Here is a 17,262-nt window from a genome sequence, read left to right as displayed (position 1 = left end):
AGGGATTCCGGTTAGCACATTCCTAAACATTAGGCTGTACATAGAGGGTAACCATCATCGGTTCCTCCAAGTATGCTGGCATTCCTGTCAGAAACAGAGTGCTGCACTGATTGGATGAACCACTAGTTTGATCCAGGAATGGCATTCCTTATGCTGGAAAAGGTGAAATAATATTACTGAAATGTGTATATATACTTATACACATAAACATACATATAGACTGTATATATGTATGTTATACAAACATTCATAACTAACATTCTCTATATAAAATTTTATTTCATTTGTATATAGTCATCTTTAGTTTTTAGTTTTTGAAGTTGACGCTCCTGATGGTGGAACCCTCTCCATGCTTGTGAGTGAGAATGAAAATGTCAACGAGAGACTAACATTCCCTTAAAGACAGATCCCTTTTGCTCTTACAGGTTTCTCCAATACAGAGCCAGTCCACTGTTTTCCAGCCTACCTTGTGGAATCCTGATCTTCATGAAGTCTCTGATGAAGGAAAGTGACCCCTCTCCTGATTGCTGCCCACTAGGCTGGTAAGTCTGCTGTGGGTCTCTGTCACAGTGTTGGAGATTGTGTTACACTACCTCTAAATTGTTGGTTCTTCCTCCTGGCTTCGTGTGCCCCTCTCAGTTTCCCACCTAGGAGTCTCTTGAGGATCCTGCTGTCTCATCCCTTCTCCTCACATGTTCCACCAAGCACAACTGGCAATCCTTATGCCATGGTATTTCTGGATCTGCCCCTTTCTCTCACCCTTATAACCACCACCTTGGTTCCCACTCTTGTCACTTCCCACCTGGATCACTGCCTCTTCTCTCTCCAGGCTATTCTGTACACAGTTGTGTGGATACCTTCAAAGAATTACAATTCTGCTATCCATTTCCCCCCATATCAAACAGAAACTACTTACTGCCCATTGGATTCAAGACTCTCCACTAGATGTCTCCTTCTTACCTTTTCTCCCTCTCCCACCTCCACACTCTTTGGTCCCACCCTCCCCCACAATGGCTAACTTAACTGTACTTCACTCAGCTTTCCTAACTTTGGCCCTGTACTCACACCCTTCCCCCTTGCTTCAGACTCCCTCTTTCTTCCAACCTGTTAGTCTACTATGTACCCCACCTTCAAAGCCTTCCTGGAAACCCAACTTCCCCAGGAGGCTTTCCCTAACTAATCCCACCTAGCCTAGCGGTGTCATCCCATCAGTTGCCTTGAGCACTCATGAATATAGCAGTTTATTCCATTTTTTCCTCACTTTTTGTCATTACCAGTTGTATATGTTTTTCCTCCTTTTCCCACTGTCCATTTACAAATTGTGTCTGCCATTATTTTCTAAGCCCTCTGAGAGTAGGGGCCATCATATAACTTACTCTTACTGAATGCTCCCAAGTGTCTAGTAGAGTGCTCTGTATGGTAGGCACTCAGTTAACTCTGATGAATGAATGGCTGATGAGAGGTCCATGATCACAAGTTGTTCCCTTGTAAGAATGAAAGAGAGTACATCTATCTGGCATTTTCTACCCAGTTGTACTCATGAATACATTCTATAACAGTTATTTCTCTTCAGAAGGAGAATGAATGCAGAAGTAAATTAAAAGCAGTAAATACAAACAGATCATCTGTCAAAATAAAACAACAGTCTTTTTTTTTGAAATGGCACATGGGAACATCCAATAGTAAATAAACCCTTGTCTTAGATTTTTGACAAATAATTAATTAGTTTAATTCAATAAGGATATTCTTATTACCACAATCTTTTACGAGAGGATATTCATTACTTTCTAGCCATCTGTCACTTCAGTTTGGCGAAACACCCCGCCCGCCCCCTCCCCCCCCCCCAAAACCTAATTAGGCATGATTCAAGCACGCACTTTAAATGGTAGGCAGGGGCTGAAAAAAAATGGTCTAGAGCAAGTATCTGGGCAGTTTGCTATTCAAAATGGACAGAGTCAAAGGAAAAGGAAAGTCAGAGTATTCTGCTTACTGAATTTGCAGATCTTACTTATTTTATTTGGACAAATGACTGAATGTGAAAGGAGAAAAGAGCCACTTACAGGTAGTACAACTTCCCCGCTGCAGGAAGGATCCTCTTTCTGTAGTCAATTCCAGAATCCAGTTGCATGGCCCTGCAGTACTCCTCCAGAAACAAAAATTGAAAATCCTTTGGTTAATTTTCAGTGTCAGATAGGTTAACCTACTTATCATCCTTCCTTGTATTTATTTTGTGAGAGTCATTGAATTTTGCCCTTCCTGATCAAGTAACTTCAGGGGGCTTGCACATTTTATGAAAACATACAAACCAAAAACAGCAGTGCCTGGAACTCAAAGTGAATACAATGCCAGGTTGGAAAGGTGGGTCCGGTACTCTGGACTTGGAACAGAAGGGGGTCTCCAGGAAACCCCATTTCCAGGTCCACAACTCCAGGGGCCCGCATTATGGCCCCTGTTGGGAACCTTTGGTGACCTCTAATTTTACAGTTCTGCAGAGGGACTTAGGCAAACTAAGGTAGCTGAGGGGATAGTCACTGACAGTTTCTTATACTTAGTCAACCCAGTCCTCTAGACTATAAACTCATTGTGGGAAGGGAATGTGTCTGTTAATACTGTTGTACTGTGCTCTACCACATGCTTAGAACAGTGTTCTGCACATAGAACAGTGTTCTGCACATAGTAAGTGCTCAATAAATATGACCGATTGATTGATTGGTAGTCAACACCAGAAACTGCACAGGCCCTGAGGTGTAGCACGCCACCCACAAACGGCATCGTTGAGCAGCTCTGCCTCCACACTTGGCATCGGCAGACCCTTCCAAAGGCCCAATGGGACAAATGGAGGCAGTGAGCATCAGACAGCTAAGGTCAGGAACTCTCACACATTTCCATTTAAGGGCCTCTTCACTGGGGCAGGGGTCTCGAGAGAGTCCCGTTTCTCTACCTCTCCCCCCAGCTCCCTACTCCACCCTTGAGGCTCTATCCAAGCCAGGTGATGAAAACTTGTACCCTCTAGGAACTGGGTGTACATTTTGGGAACCTAGTAAGTTTACCATTTACCATTATTGAATTTATAAAATTTAGTAGAAATTTTACTGGCTGCCCCCAGCCAGAGGCCCATGCTGTGGAGGGAGAAGTTTCCAAGCGCTTAGTACAGTGCTCTGCACAAAGTAAGCACTCAATAAATAAAACTGAATGAATGAATGAATGAATGAATAAATGCACTGCAGGACACAGATCTGATTTGTCTCATGCCTTGATTTAGGCGGTTCTTCTAGCATAGGGGTGCTGTGATCTCTCCAAAGCTCATGTTATGGGAAAAATACTGTTACAGTAACCAATGATTCCATGGGAATTAATGGGTTTGGGAATAGACAATGGACATTTTTCAATACAAAGTTTTATATTACGATGTCCACCACTAGCTAAATGCTTTACATCCTTGCCACTCATTGCCACTCATTGTATTCACTACCGTAAAATTGCAAAAACCCAAAGTCCTGTAAAGTAAGGCACAGGCTGGGAAGCCGAACAGCATCTCGTCTTAACCAACACCACCTGTGCCCCACCGCTTCTTTCTGCACCCAGGTGCAGCTCGGGTTCTACCAGAACAGACTCCGGTTGGGGAAAGAACATTCCCTAATTCTCTCAAGATGCCCTAGCCACATCAGTGATGAAAATACATATTCTAGCAGAGCTGGGAGAGCATTTCTGAAACCTAGAAAATTTCCATTTACCATAATTACATTTATAGGAAGAAGGCAGTATAAAAATGCTCTCCAATAATCCTCAGATTTCCTCAAAAATATGGTCCAGAGAAGCTTTATGAGTATTCCTTTCTTTCTCTGGGTAACTAAGTTCTCCATCACAGGAATGATTAAACCCTAGAAAATGATTGCCTGCTCACATTCACTCATCATACCAATGAACAGCTAATCAGTAGTGAAAGAACTTTAAACTGGAAGCTAGGATGGCCAGTTCTTGGTCACCGGGCCCGATACATACTGTGACTTACGTGCCCCTGGCTGGCTAGGGGGCTTTCTACTGCTTAGGGTTGAAAGCCAGCTTGACCCCAACATCAGGTGCAAACCACTACAAAAGGGCTTTGTGCCCTCATCAATCCTCTAAACCCTGGAAACATTGGCAAGACCTGTGACCTTCTATGGCATCCAATTCAAATGCATAAAATTAATCAGCCACCCAAGGGAATTGATTTGGAACAGGTTTATGTATTTATGTATACAAAAGACAAATACAATTAGCCAATCTGAAAATGCAATTAGGAAGCTTAAAGAAAGGGAGATAATGCAGTTCTCTGAAGCAGAGACCAGAGCAAAGTCTGACTTTGCGAGGGAAGGCGGAAACTTTAAAGCCTAAGTCAGCCATCCTGGTGGTCAAGAAACGAGTGGCTCGACAGGTGAACCAAGGCCTGGTGAGAAAAATTTTCATACCTCAAAAACCATTAGATATCTGACATATTAAAAAGCACATTTTACGGTTTGAAAATATTTTCCTTCTTCATGAATATTTTTTAAAAAGAGCAGAAGCTTCAATCAAGAAACAAATCATCGATCCTAGCCTCCTGTCACCCAACAAGCAGGGTTTCACATCCCAGTTTGAGTCCCCGATGATCAACTACATCACTGTGTTGATCAATCAATCCACCAATCAATTGAATCGAGCACTCCAGGGAAAAGCTCTGTACTAAGGACTTGGAAGAATACAACAGTGAAGCAGTGTGGTCTAGCGGAAAGACCACGGGCCTGGGAGTCAGAGGACCTGGGACCTAATCCTGGCCCCACTATTTGCCTGATGTGTAACCTTGGGCAAGTCACTTCACTTCTCTGTGGCTCGGTTACCTCATCTGTAAAGTGGGGATTAAGACTGTGCGCCCCATATGGGACATGGGCTTTGTCCAACCTGATTAGCTTGTATCTACCCCAGCACTTGCCCAAAGTCACACAGCAGACAAGTGGCAGAGCCTGGATCAGAATCCATGACCTTCTGACTTCCATGCCCATGTTCTACCCACTATGCCATGCTGTTTCTCTGCACAGTGTACAGTGCTTGACATGTTGTTGCCTCGAATTCCTCAGCGCCAACTCTCTCCTCGACCCCCTCCAATCTGGCTTCCGTCCCCTACATTCCACGGAAACTGCCCTCTCAAAGGTCACCAATGACCTCCTGCTTGCCTAATCCAACAGCTCATACTCTATCCTAATCCTCCTCGACCTCTCAGCTACCTTCGACACTGTGGACCACCCCCTTCTTCTCAACACGCTATCCAACCTTGTCTTCACAGACTCTGTCCTCTCCTGGTTCCCCTCTTATCTCTCCGGCCGTTCATTCTCAGTCTCTTTTGCAGGCTCCTCCTCCCCCTCCCATCCCCTTACTGGAGTGGTCCCTCAAGGGTCAGTTCTTGGTCCCCTTCTGTTCTCGATCTACACTCACTCCCTTGGTGAACTCATTCGCTCCCACGGCTTCAATTATCATCTCTATGCTGATGACACCGAAATCTCCATCTCTGCCCCTGCTCTCTCTCCCTACCTCCAGGCTCGCATCTCCTCCTGCCTTCAGGACATCTCCATCTGGATGCCTGACTGCCATCTAAAACTCAACATGTCCAAGACTGAACTCCTTGTCTTTCCTCCCAAACGCTGCCCTCTCCGTGACTTTCCCATCATTGTTGATGGCACTACCATCCTTCCCGTCTCACAAGCCCACAAACTTGGTGTCATCCTCGACTACCTCTTTCGCTCACCCCTCACATCCAATCCGTCACCAAAACCTGCTGGTCTCACCTCCGCAACATTGCCAAGATCCGCCCTTTCCTCTCCATCCAAACCGCTACCCTGTTCATTCAAGTTCTCATCCTATCCCGTCTGGATTACTGCATCAGCCTCCTCTCCGATCTCCCATCCTCCTGTCTCTCCGCACTTCAATCCATACTTCATGCCGCTGCCCGGATCGTCTTTGTGCAGAAACGCTCTGGGCATGTTATTCCCCTCCTCAAACATCTCCAGTGGCTACCAATCAACCTACGCATCAGGCAAAAACTCCTCACCCTCTTCAAGGCTCTCCATCACCTCGTCCCCTCCTACCTCACCTCCCTTCTCTCCTTCTACAGCCCAGCCCACACCCTCCGCTCCCCTGCTGCTAATCTCCTCACTGTGCCTCGTTCTCGCCTGTCCCGCTGTCGACCCCTGGCCCACGTCATCCCCCTGGCCTGGAATGCCCTCCTTCCGCACATCCGCCAAGCTAGCTCTATTCCTCCCTTTAAAGCTCTACTGAGAGCTCAGCTCCTCCAGGAGGCCTTCCCAGACTGAGCCCCCTCCTCCCCCTCCCCATCCCCCCTTACCTCCTTTCCCTCCCCACAGCACCTGTATATATGTATATATGTTTGTACGTATTTATTGCTCTATTTATTTATTTATTTTATTTGTACATATTTATTCTACTTATTTTATTTTGTTAATATGTTTTGTTTTGTTCTCTGTCTCCCCCTTCTAGATTGTGAGCCCACTGTTGGGTAGGGACCGTCTTTATATGTTGCCAACTTGTACTTCCCAAGTGCTTAGTACAGTGCTCTGCACACAGTAAGCGCTCAATAAATACGATTGATTGATTGAATGTAGCAAGTGCTTAACAAATACCATAAATAAAATAGGAGCAAATATATGTTCCCTGCTCTCAAGAATCTTACAGCCTAATGGAAGACAGAAATTATTTACAAAGTGGGAACAGGAGGAGGATCACAGACCTAGGAGAAACATACAGGTAGTAGTATAAATAGTTCAGGATGAGATAGCTAAATAATTTGTATGAACAATTAAAAATTAATCTATACATAAGTTCTGAGGGTGGCTGTTAGGTTGACATGACTTGGGGTTACGGGAATTAATCACGAACGGCTTCAGCTGGGCCTTTAAAAAGGCTCTGAAGATGGGGAAAGTTCTAGTTTGGTAGAAGTGGAGGGGAAGGGAGTTCCAGGCAGGTGGAAGATCATGAGTAGGGAGTGAGAGCTGGGCAAATTGAGAATGGGAGAGCCTAGGAGGAGCAGAGTGTGATCTGGGGAGTGTGTTTTGGTGGTGCTGGGGGAGATGATGAAAGTCTACATGAAAGATGCGGCAACTTGGCTTCTGCTTCTCTGCTGCCTCCCTATGGAGGGCCATCTCAAGGGGATCTTGGGTCAGTGGACACTGTACCATGGACCAAGGGTGAGCCTTGTGGAGGTAGGATCTGGAGTCAAGAATCTTCCACAGTCCTCACCACGCCCGAACATCATTTCAGTCACCTCTGATAACTGAAGTGGCAAAGTCCTAAGTATAACTGAAAGTATGAACAAGGAAAGGAAACAGGATCTGATCAAGCAATCAATGGTGCCTAATGAGTGCAAAAGCACTGGGTTAAAAGAAGCAATACACATGTTGTCTACCCTCAAGGAGCTTCCATCCAATGAAATAGTACAAATATGCCAGGATGCAATAGCTGAATAATTGAATATATAAGTAAATGCTCCAAATTCCTCAAGAGCTGTATGTCTCCAGTGGTTGCCCATCCACCTCTACATCATATAGAAACTCCTTACGGTAGTCTTCAAAGCACTCAATCAGCTAGCCCCCTCCTACCTCACCTCAGTGATTTCCTATTACAACCCAGTCCACTCACCAAGCTACTCACTGTACCTCAATTTTGTCTACCCACAAAACCTTGCTCACATCCTCCCTCTGGCCTGGAACTTCCTCCGTCATTGTGTGTGTGTGTGTGTGTGTGTGTGTGTGTGTACACACATATATGTGTATATACTACACACACACACACACACACATGTATATATATATATATATATATATATATATATATATATATACACACTCTACCACTCTCCCCATTTTCAAAACCCTCCTAAAATCACATCTCTTCCAATAGGTCTTCCCCAACAAAGCCCTCACCCCTCTACTCCCCCCCCTTCTGTGTCACCTATGCACCTGGATCTGTACCCTTTAAGCACTTGATATTCACCCCAACCTCAGCCTCACAGCACTTATGTTACACATCTGTAATTTACTTATTGTCTGTCTTCCCTTCTAGGCTGAGAGTTCCTTGTGGGCAGGGAACATGTCTACCAACTCCATTGCATCTTACTCCCTTAAGTGCTTAATACAGTGCTTGGCACAGAGTAAGTGCTCAATAAATACTACTGATTGATTGACTGGAATGAAAGACACAAATACTAAAGGTGACTCTTGGGCTGATCCAACTGTAGGGTTGTGGGTTACCAAGGAAGGCTTCCTGGAGGAGGGGGAATTTGATAACATCTACTGAAATTACAAAATGTGGAGGTGAAATTCTGCAAAAATAAGTCTGTTTGGCAAAATCTGGAATTCTGAAGTCTGCAGAGGCACCAACGTAGTTCCCTTATCCTAGAATACAGATGGAAATCTAGCAGTGATTCTGAACCTATCCCTATAGCTGGAAATGGACGGCAGATCCCAGGCAGTTCAGCCACTGGTCAGCCAGTTATGCCCTCCATGAGTTCTCCCCAAGCTACTACACCTGGGGAGCCATTCTGGGGTCTTGAGAAGGTGGGAAAAGTCACTGGGGAAGGTGGAGTCTGTCCTAGGGATGAAAATCTGACCTCTGTCAAGTGCCAGATGCTGAAAAATGTAGAAAATAGCATCAGAATTCTCAATCAATCGATTGTATTTATAGAGCACTTACTATGTGCAGAGCACTATACTAGTGCTTGGGGAAGTTCATTGCAACAGAATTAGCAGACAGGTTTCCTGCTCATAACAAGCTTACAATCTAGAGGGGGAAACAGACATTAATATGAATAAGTAATTTATAACACAATTTAAATGTATTTATTCATTCATTCATTCAATCGTATCTATTGAGTACTTACTGTGGGCAGAGCACTGTTCTAAGCACTTGGAAAGTACAATACAGCAATAGAGACAATCCCTGCCCACAATGGGCACACAGCCTAGAAGTGGGGAGACATTCATTCATTCATTCAATTGTATTTATTGAGCGCTTACTGTGTGCAGAGCACTGTACTAAGTGCTTGGGAAGTACAAGTTGGAGACGGACATCAATACAAGTAAAACAGAAATCAATATAAATAAATATAATTACACACACACACACACACACACACACAAGCACATATAAGTGCTGTGGGGCAGGAAGGAGGGGAAGAGATGTACGTACGTTTTGTGGGGTTGGGGGTGGGGCAAATACCAAATGTCAAAAGGTCATAGATTGAGACCGAGCCGGGGAAACAAGAGCTTAATCAGGAAGACTCTTGGAGGAGTTGAGACCTTAGTAATGCTCTGAAGGTGGAGAGAGTAGTGGTCTGGTGTATATGGAGGGGGGACAGAATTGCAGGCTAGGGGAAGGATATGGGAAAGGAGTCGGTGATGAGATCAGGGCACAGTGAGTAAGATGGTGCTGTAGGAGTGGAGTGTGCAGGCTGGGCTGTAGTAGGAGATTACATGAGGTGATCTAGGATGTGATAAGCTGAAAGAGTGCCTTGAAGCAAATGGTAAGGAGTTTCTGTTTAATGCAGAGGTGGATCAAACACCTTCTAGACTGTGAGCCCATTGTTGGGTAGGGATTGCCTCTGTTGCTGAATTGTACTTCCCAAGTGCTTAGTACAGTGCTCTGCACACCATGAGCACTCAATAAATATGACAATGAACGAATGGAAAGGCATTGGAGGTTCTTGAGGAGTGGGAAGACATAAACTGAACATTTTTATTGATAAAATGATTTTTGCAGCAGAATGAAGTATGGATTGGAGTGGGGAGAGACAGGAGGCTGAGAGATCAGCGAGGAGGCAGGTACAATAGGTAGGATAAGTGTTTAGAATCAGCATGGTAGTATTTTGGATGGAAAAGATTCTGTTTCAGTTTTCATAATAAGAATAAAAATTATTATTGTGGCATTAAGTGCTCATGATGTGCTAAGTACTGTGCTAAGGGCTGCAACTGATACAAGATAATCAGATCAGACAGAGTCACTGTTCCACACCAGACCCACAGTCTCGGAGGGAGGAAGAGCAGGAATTTTATCCCCATTTTACAAAAGAGGAAACTGAGACACATAGCAGTTACGTAATTTGCCCACGGTTACATCGTTGGCAAGTAGTGGAACCGGGATTCCAATCAGCCAATCAATGGTATTTCTTGAGCACTTAATATGTGCAGAGGACTGCACTCAGTGCTTGGAAGAGTACAATACAGCTGAGTAGGTAAACACATTCCCCACCCAAAACAAGCTTCCCATTAAAAATTGGAGTGTCCTAACTGGCAGTCCCATGCTCTTTCCACTAGACCATGCAACTTGACCAAACTTGAGATCAGTAGCAGGATAGATGGGAGGAAGAATTGCTGACTGGAGTAATTGGTGATAACCTCCTAGTTGTGCAAGTCACACAAATGGCACCTTGTGAGGCCATTTCCCTTCCCAGGCTCAAACTGTTGACATGCTCTGGCTGCCGAGGTGAAGAACAAACAAGCGGCAAACCTGGAAGATGTTTTCCTGTTCCTCAGACGAGCTCTCTCACACAGCTGTGTGCTGAGAGCCTCCGCTGCAGTCTTTCAAGCTGACTGTCACTCAGGAGTCTTCCCACACTGTGCCCTGGAGCACTCCCCAGAGGAGGACATGCAGGAATCACTGCCAAAGTCTCAGAATGAAAGACAGGGGCAATGGCCACATTTGCTCACAGGGACAACCCTAATGGCAGCTTGGAAAGGCTATACAGAATCGGCAGGGGTTTGAGTTGCATTTCTGATGCTATGCCATTGAGTCGGGTTGAAATGCACTCAGTTCAGGTCCGACCATAGGGGATGGTGTCCTGTGCTTGTACTTGGCTGTGCAAGGGTTTGTCCAATAGGCAGGTGCTGGCCCACCTTCTAGGGGCCCCAGGCTCCTCCCTCCATGCCCACAGCACCTAGCCGTATTTTGGGAGCCAGCCAGAAGCCCCGTGGATGGTAACAAGTAGGGAGATGAGAAGTTCCAAAACCTGTCAGTCAAATGGATGGACAGCCCTGGGTTTCCTGGGAGTGGGATGGGAGGCTTCCCAAAGTGTCAGTACTGGGTGCCCCTGTGACTACACCAATGCTGGATGTAGAGCTAACTCGATCAAAACGGCAGCGACCTATAAAGCCCACCACCATCTGTGAAACAGAGACTTAAGACTTAAAGTCTATTCCCCAGAGGAGACATACTGTGAGGATTTTTAGAAGTAACTGCAATTTTCTAATGTTTATATTACAATTCTCCACTACCATTCCCCTCCCTTTCCCCACACCACACATATACACCCTTAGTTATTAAAGAATGTTAGCTGCATTACATTAGACCATAAGTTGGCAAATCAAACTGTAGGAGTGACTTCATTCCCAAATGAGGAGTAGGACAAACTCCCTAAGTGAATTGTGGGCAGATGACCAAGTATCAGGATTAGCGAAATGAGAGTTAAGGAACGCCTGTCAGTCACTGCATCCTCCTAGCAAAGCGCTCTGCTTAGGAATTTTAACTAAACTGAATATGCCAGTGATTGAAGGGCAGGGGGGAGGGCAGAGAGAGGGAGGTGTGGTGTCAGGAGGAATGGGGAAGGGGATGGGTTGTTCCCAAGCACACATTCCAGCACTTAGAACAGTGCTTTGCACATAGTAAGTGCTTAATAAATGCCATTATTATTATTATTATTATTATTATCACCCCACATATAGTAGTGGGCTGGTTTCGGGATCTCCTGGAAAAAGGCAGGTCCCATCCCCATATGGAGACATACATGTGCCAAATATCTGTTTCTCTAAACTCGCTCAATATTTAACTAGTCCAGATAAAATGGAAATATAAATATTAACAACTAACGGACAACAGGTATTTTGCCAACAGGCAAGATAATTTGCACCAAATAATTTTTTACTACATTTCAATGTAGGTGAGTAAAATTGCACCTACTATATATAACAAAAGAGGAATTCTTGGACATTTTGCATCTAGAAAAACTTGGACCAACTATTGTTCGGTTTGCACTCAGTTTGTGTCTTCCTGCTCAGATGTTGTTGAAACAGCAGACTTCAAAGAAATAATGTCAATGAATCCTACCAGGCACTATACATGACCTCTAGGGTAATTAGCAATCATTCAAAAGCAACAAGACTAAAATGTTCTATTCTTTATTACTGTCAGCTCTTATCTTGATCAGCATTTTAATAAAGACGGTTCCTTTCTAAGACAGTTTCATGAATCAGTCATAATTACATTCTGACATGCAGTGAATAGTAAAGCAAAACTAAATATCACTTCATCAACCTTTCTAACCTTTCTGCAAGTATTAACTGTAAATAATTTTTACACAATCCTACAACAGAAAATCTGCATATTTCTTAGCTTTGTACATACTTTACCCCAATGAATTTCCTGTGACCTATACCTGAAAAACACAATCAGCCTTAATTATTCCATCTTGTGTGATGCTCAGGTATTACCTCTCTGAGTTCAAATCAACTTCAAGTACAAAAGGCTACTTTATTCTACCTGACTGTGGAGTGGGCAAAACTAGTTAACTAACCAAAAACATTCCCGGGTCCTGTGATTTGAATGGAGGTAACATACCTGTTCCACTAAAAATAAAGAGAAAAACACAGAAATAAAAAACACTTGGGAGCAATGCAACACTTGGTCAAATAGATTCACTTATTGCTCATTAAAAAAATGCATCACTGATGACAAATGCAGTATCAAAAATATTAAAAATAGAATATTAACCAGAGAAAATCTTAATCCTTAGGCACTTGAAAGAACGAATTTTCCCTATCATTTCTAAACCCAAGGAAAACTTTTTCAAGCCATTCATCAGAACTACAATAATGGAACCCATGCCGATATATAATTCAGATGCTGAGGATTACTATATGTACTTAAAAAGAGGGAAAAAAGAAATACTGTAAAAGATTAGTGAATTTAAAACTGATTGGGGCACTGCCATTGGAGAACATCAAGCGTTTTACAATCCTGAAATGGCTAATTTCAGGCTGTGTTTTCAGAAATGTAAATTACAGTAAGCAATATCAATTTTGAACGGCGGCATATGTTCCCAAGTCAATAACTGGAAATAGTTTGTATTTCAGCTGGCATTGTTCCAGATCGTTCAGATATAAAAGGCAAAATGTGATTCTTCCCCAAGAAGAGCTTTCCTCTTTCAAGGGAGGGTAAAGAATAAGTGGCCAGTTCTGGGCACTTCACTGGCCTCTCGATTCCCTGTCCCATCTGCTCTCTCAAACGAGACCACTAGAATCCAAGCTAGGAAGCCATTGTGCGGCACTTTGATCGGGCTCAGTACCATCTGGAAAGAGAAAATAGTGTAAAACTCGGCCAGGACACACTCTCATTTAACTTTTTCCAATTAATTTTGTTTTTATTTTTAAATATCCCAGTTTCTGGCAGAGGACCTCCCCCAACTGAAAAAAGATGGGAGGCAAAATGAACTTGCCTGGTCACATTTATTTTCATATTGTCTTCAAATGTACGAATTTACTGATCTTGAACACCCAACACAACTTGAGGTTTAAATGTTCTATTTCTCTTTCTTTCCTGAGAATTACCCTTTGCTTGAGGGAAGACTTGTGGGGGAGAGGACAAAGGAGGGGTGGAGGGGGATGAGGTTGAAAAAAGTGTTGATTTAAGAAAATAGATTTCCCAGAATAAAAAAAAATGTGATTAAGATCTAAACAAAGACTAGAGATGGCTTACTCTTCGCTCTGATGAGGTCCACTCCCTCATTACCAACAACTGAAAACTTCTGATGCATTCGGTTTCAAGAGACCCCCAAAGTCCCCGCTGTAAAGCTAAAGCAGAGTGGGGGGTGGGTCCATTCACTAGGGCTGTAGTCCAACCATTATGGAAGAAGTATAAAACGCTGCCTTTATGCCGCCAGGCCACAATGACTCTTCCAACATCAAAGCATTTTCACCACTAGGGTTTTTTCTTCCAAATTTATTCAAGCTAAGGGCAGAGAGACAACAATTCATACACGCTAATTACACCTAATTATCTATTCCTTTTCTGACCAACTTCGGCCAGTGTTATTTGCTGTCTGGTTTTCTCACAACCTTCCCTTGCCCTGTCCGTCCAGCTCAACAGTAAAGTCTTTGAAGAAAACAGTTGTGGCTTCTCGGAATTTTCACAATACAGAGTTCAAGCAAATGCAATAATTATGCTATTAGTTTTGACACATTTATGCGTTAAATATGAAGACCTCTTGGTTAATTTGGCAAATTCTTCAGTCCTCTTCATGGCTAGAATCACTGCTAACACCCTCTCTTATAGCTGCTTCTCCTCCTGATTTCTTTTCATGATCTAAATGAAATGTTTATTGGATTAAAGTTCTTCTCTGCAGACCTTCACGGTGGCCCGTGACAAAGAGCTTAAAGGCTTTATTAATTGGCTTGGGCTTTTGGGGAGGGGGAAGAGAGGACCTTATTTCACATTACATCACAAGAAAAGAAAACTGACACGTGTAATTCAACTCATTTATCCCATTGCTCAAAGAACTAACCATTACATATCTACAATATATTTTCATTAGACCTTTTTAACCTGCAACATACTTGCTTGGAACTAAATCGAAGGAATTGAAATGCAAAAAGATCTGAAGACTTGTACAGTAGGCATTTTACTTGTTAATAATCTAACTGCCTTTAAACCAAATATATGGGATTTTTATTCTATGTTACACATTTCCTTGGGAGAAATGTTCTTTGGCTAAAAGTTGACTTATTTTACTCAGTACACAATGGGAAGATTAAATAAACAATCAGAAATAGACCATATACCCAAGATTTGTGTATTAAAAGATGCACATCTATTTTCCCATACATTCTGTTTCCCATAAAATACTCAAAAAGTCTACTATGATATATGCCAAAGGCATTTTTGATTCCATATACATCATATGCTTCTCTACACTATCTGCATGTAGGTCTCTATTAAGTGCAAAGATTCATTAGCCAACAAAGCGATTCAAATTAAGTTTTATATACTGTAGCCAATAATATTTTTGAGGAATTTACCACAAATATGCAGACAACAATCAAGGTTGCTTTCAAAAATGCCATTAACTCATTCACCAAATTTACCAATAGCATTGATAACTTTAGAAGTAGGAAAGCAACTGAGAGCTGTTTATCAAGCCGAACAATTACTCTGTGTTATATTCTACAAGCTTACAAAAAAATAAATGATTGCTGCCCCAACTTGAAAAAAAGGCTTTTAACTTCTCTAGAGTTTGCCTGGTTACCTGCTCAAGTTTTATCTTTTGCTTCTCTTTAATAGCAAAAGACAACTGACAGAAAAGACATCATACTGGCCGAGGGTTAATTCCAGCGATTTCCACTCAGGTGGCCAGTGAAGGCCAGCGAGGCTGACACTGACCTCGAAAACTGGTGGTGATTATTTGCTCTACTGAAAGCTTTGGGGCTATCGGAGCATTGTAATGATCGAGCTGACAAATCAATTTCGCCAGTGAAATGAAAATCTGGGAGGGGGAAAATAGCAAATTATCAGCTTAACATCCAGCCAATGGATCCCAATGCAGGTGGCTGGACAAAGGGGGGGCATTCAGCCCCTGTCGCTGAGGGGCCACAGCAGCTCTCCCTTGGGGCTGACCCAGGGCTCTCTGAAGGGATCATTCTCAACTTGCCACTGTCAAGCAGAGGGGGCTGCTTTGGAGGGGAAAAAAACCCCACGAGAATAAAAGGGGGAAAAGTGTTTTCGACGAGCAGAAATTGAGAACACAAAAGGACGACGGGAAGAAATAAAATCACTCTAGAAACAAGTAATTGTTGAGCAGAAAAAGGCAGCCAACATGAAGCCACGGCAGATTTTGTGGTTTTTAAATTCAAAAAATGATTTCAACAAGGTGACAGAGAACTGGGGATTTTATGCCACAAAGTGGACAAAAAAAATTGGCCTGACTGAAAAATCTCACTTCCAGTCACAAGTGCTAGCATGTCTTTTTTCCCCAACTATTTCTCATCCAACTCACAAAGACAGAAGAAAGAGCACAGTTTAACAACATCGACCACAACGGCATCTAGTTTTATAACCATAATTTCAGTTCACTACCAAGAAACAAATGCATTTTTCAAAATCCGTATAGAGATTCTTTGGCCCTGGCTACAAAAGAAATAAATGGGAAACTTAAGAGAAAGCCCATTTTGGGGAGAAATACTAACCCAAGTATTTCAAAAAGCATCCTGCTCATTATTACAAAGGAATCTGACCAGGACTACAGGGTGAGAAAAGAGTTTCAGATTTTCCTCTGTGTAAAGCCATACTGGTCAAGGTTAACAAGTAAGTTACCTTCATTAAAAACTGAGTTTAGTGTGAAAGTTTTTTATTTTTTACTGAAAAGTTTGACTACAATCAGTCACTTTCAAAGCCTCCTATGGACCAGTGCTGAGTGACTCAAAAACAGCTAAATACTCATCTGCACAAATGTGATGGTTCAAGGCTACTTCAACCCATATGACTTGGTACAAATACAAGCAGCACATTTTACAGGCTGCAGAAACAAGCAGTATCAGTATCAAAAGCAGTGGCAGTATCGACTGCATTTATTGGGTGCCTGCTATGTGCAGGGCACTGAACTAGGCTCTTAAGGAAGATATGAAAGAGGCAAAAGATGGTGAGCCCTGCCTGCCTTTCAGGAGTTGACAATATAACAGAGAGAAACAAAACGGTTTGACAGAGGATAGAAAGGAATGATAAGCTTGAATAAATTAAAAAATCAGTTAACAACTAAAAAGACAAACACAAATGCTGAGGTGGCTAATGGGGTGTCCCGGCTGTTACTACTGTTACTAGAAAGTGAGGGGGTTAATCAGGGAATGGCTTCTCATCAGGAATTTAAAAGAGTGGGGAGGAGAGCAGAGTTACAGTGGGAGGATGCTCCAAGCCCACAGAAATAATAATTAATAAAAACTAGCTATTTGTTAGGCACTATGTGCCTCAGTCCTCTGAGCTCGTTGTGGGCAGGGAATAGGGAATGTGCCTGTTTGTTGTTGTACTCTCCCAAGTGCTTTGGACAGTGCTTGGCACACAGTAAGCGCTCAATAAATACAATTGAATTAATTAATTAATTAATTAATGTGTCAGGCATTGTACTAAACGCTGGGGTGGATACAAGCAAATAGGGTTAGTAACAATAACAATAATAATGATGGCATTTGTTAAGCGCTTACT

General features: G+C 42.9%; 1 protein-coding gene across 1 annotated transcript in view; it reads right to left on the bottom strand.

Annotated features, from left to right (window-relative positions):
• Positions 1-17,262, bottom strand: part of AFG1L (AFG1 like ATPase) — a 77,197-nt gene that overhangs the window by 17,792 nt on the left and 42,143 nt on the right. Inside the window, 1 exon segment of the mRNA XM_038761165.1 lies at positions 2,061-2,143. Within this exon segment, the coding sequence (XP_038617093.1) occupies positions 2,061-2,143 (83 nt within the window).

This window comes from Tachyglossus aculeatus, chromosome 19 (assembly GCF_015852505.1).
Source record: "Tachyglossus aculeatus isolate mTacAcu1 chromosome 19, mTacAcu1.pri, whole genome shotgun sequence".
NCBI classification, from domain to species: Eukaryota; Metazoa; Chordata; class Mammalia; order Monotremata; family Tachyglossidae; genus Tachyglossus; species Tachyglossus aculeatus.
Note: the sequence above shows the minus strand (reverse complement) of the source record. Positions and strands in the feature narration are given on the sequence as shown.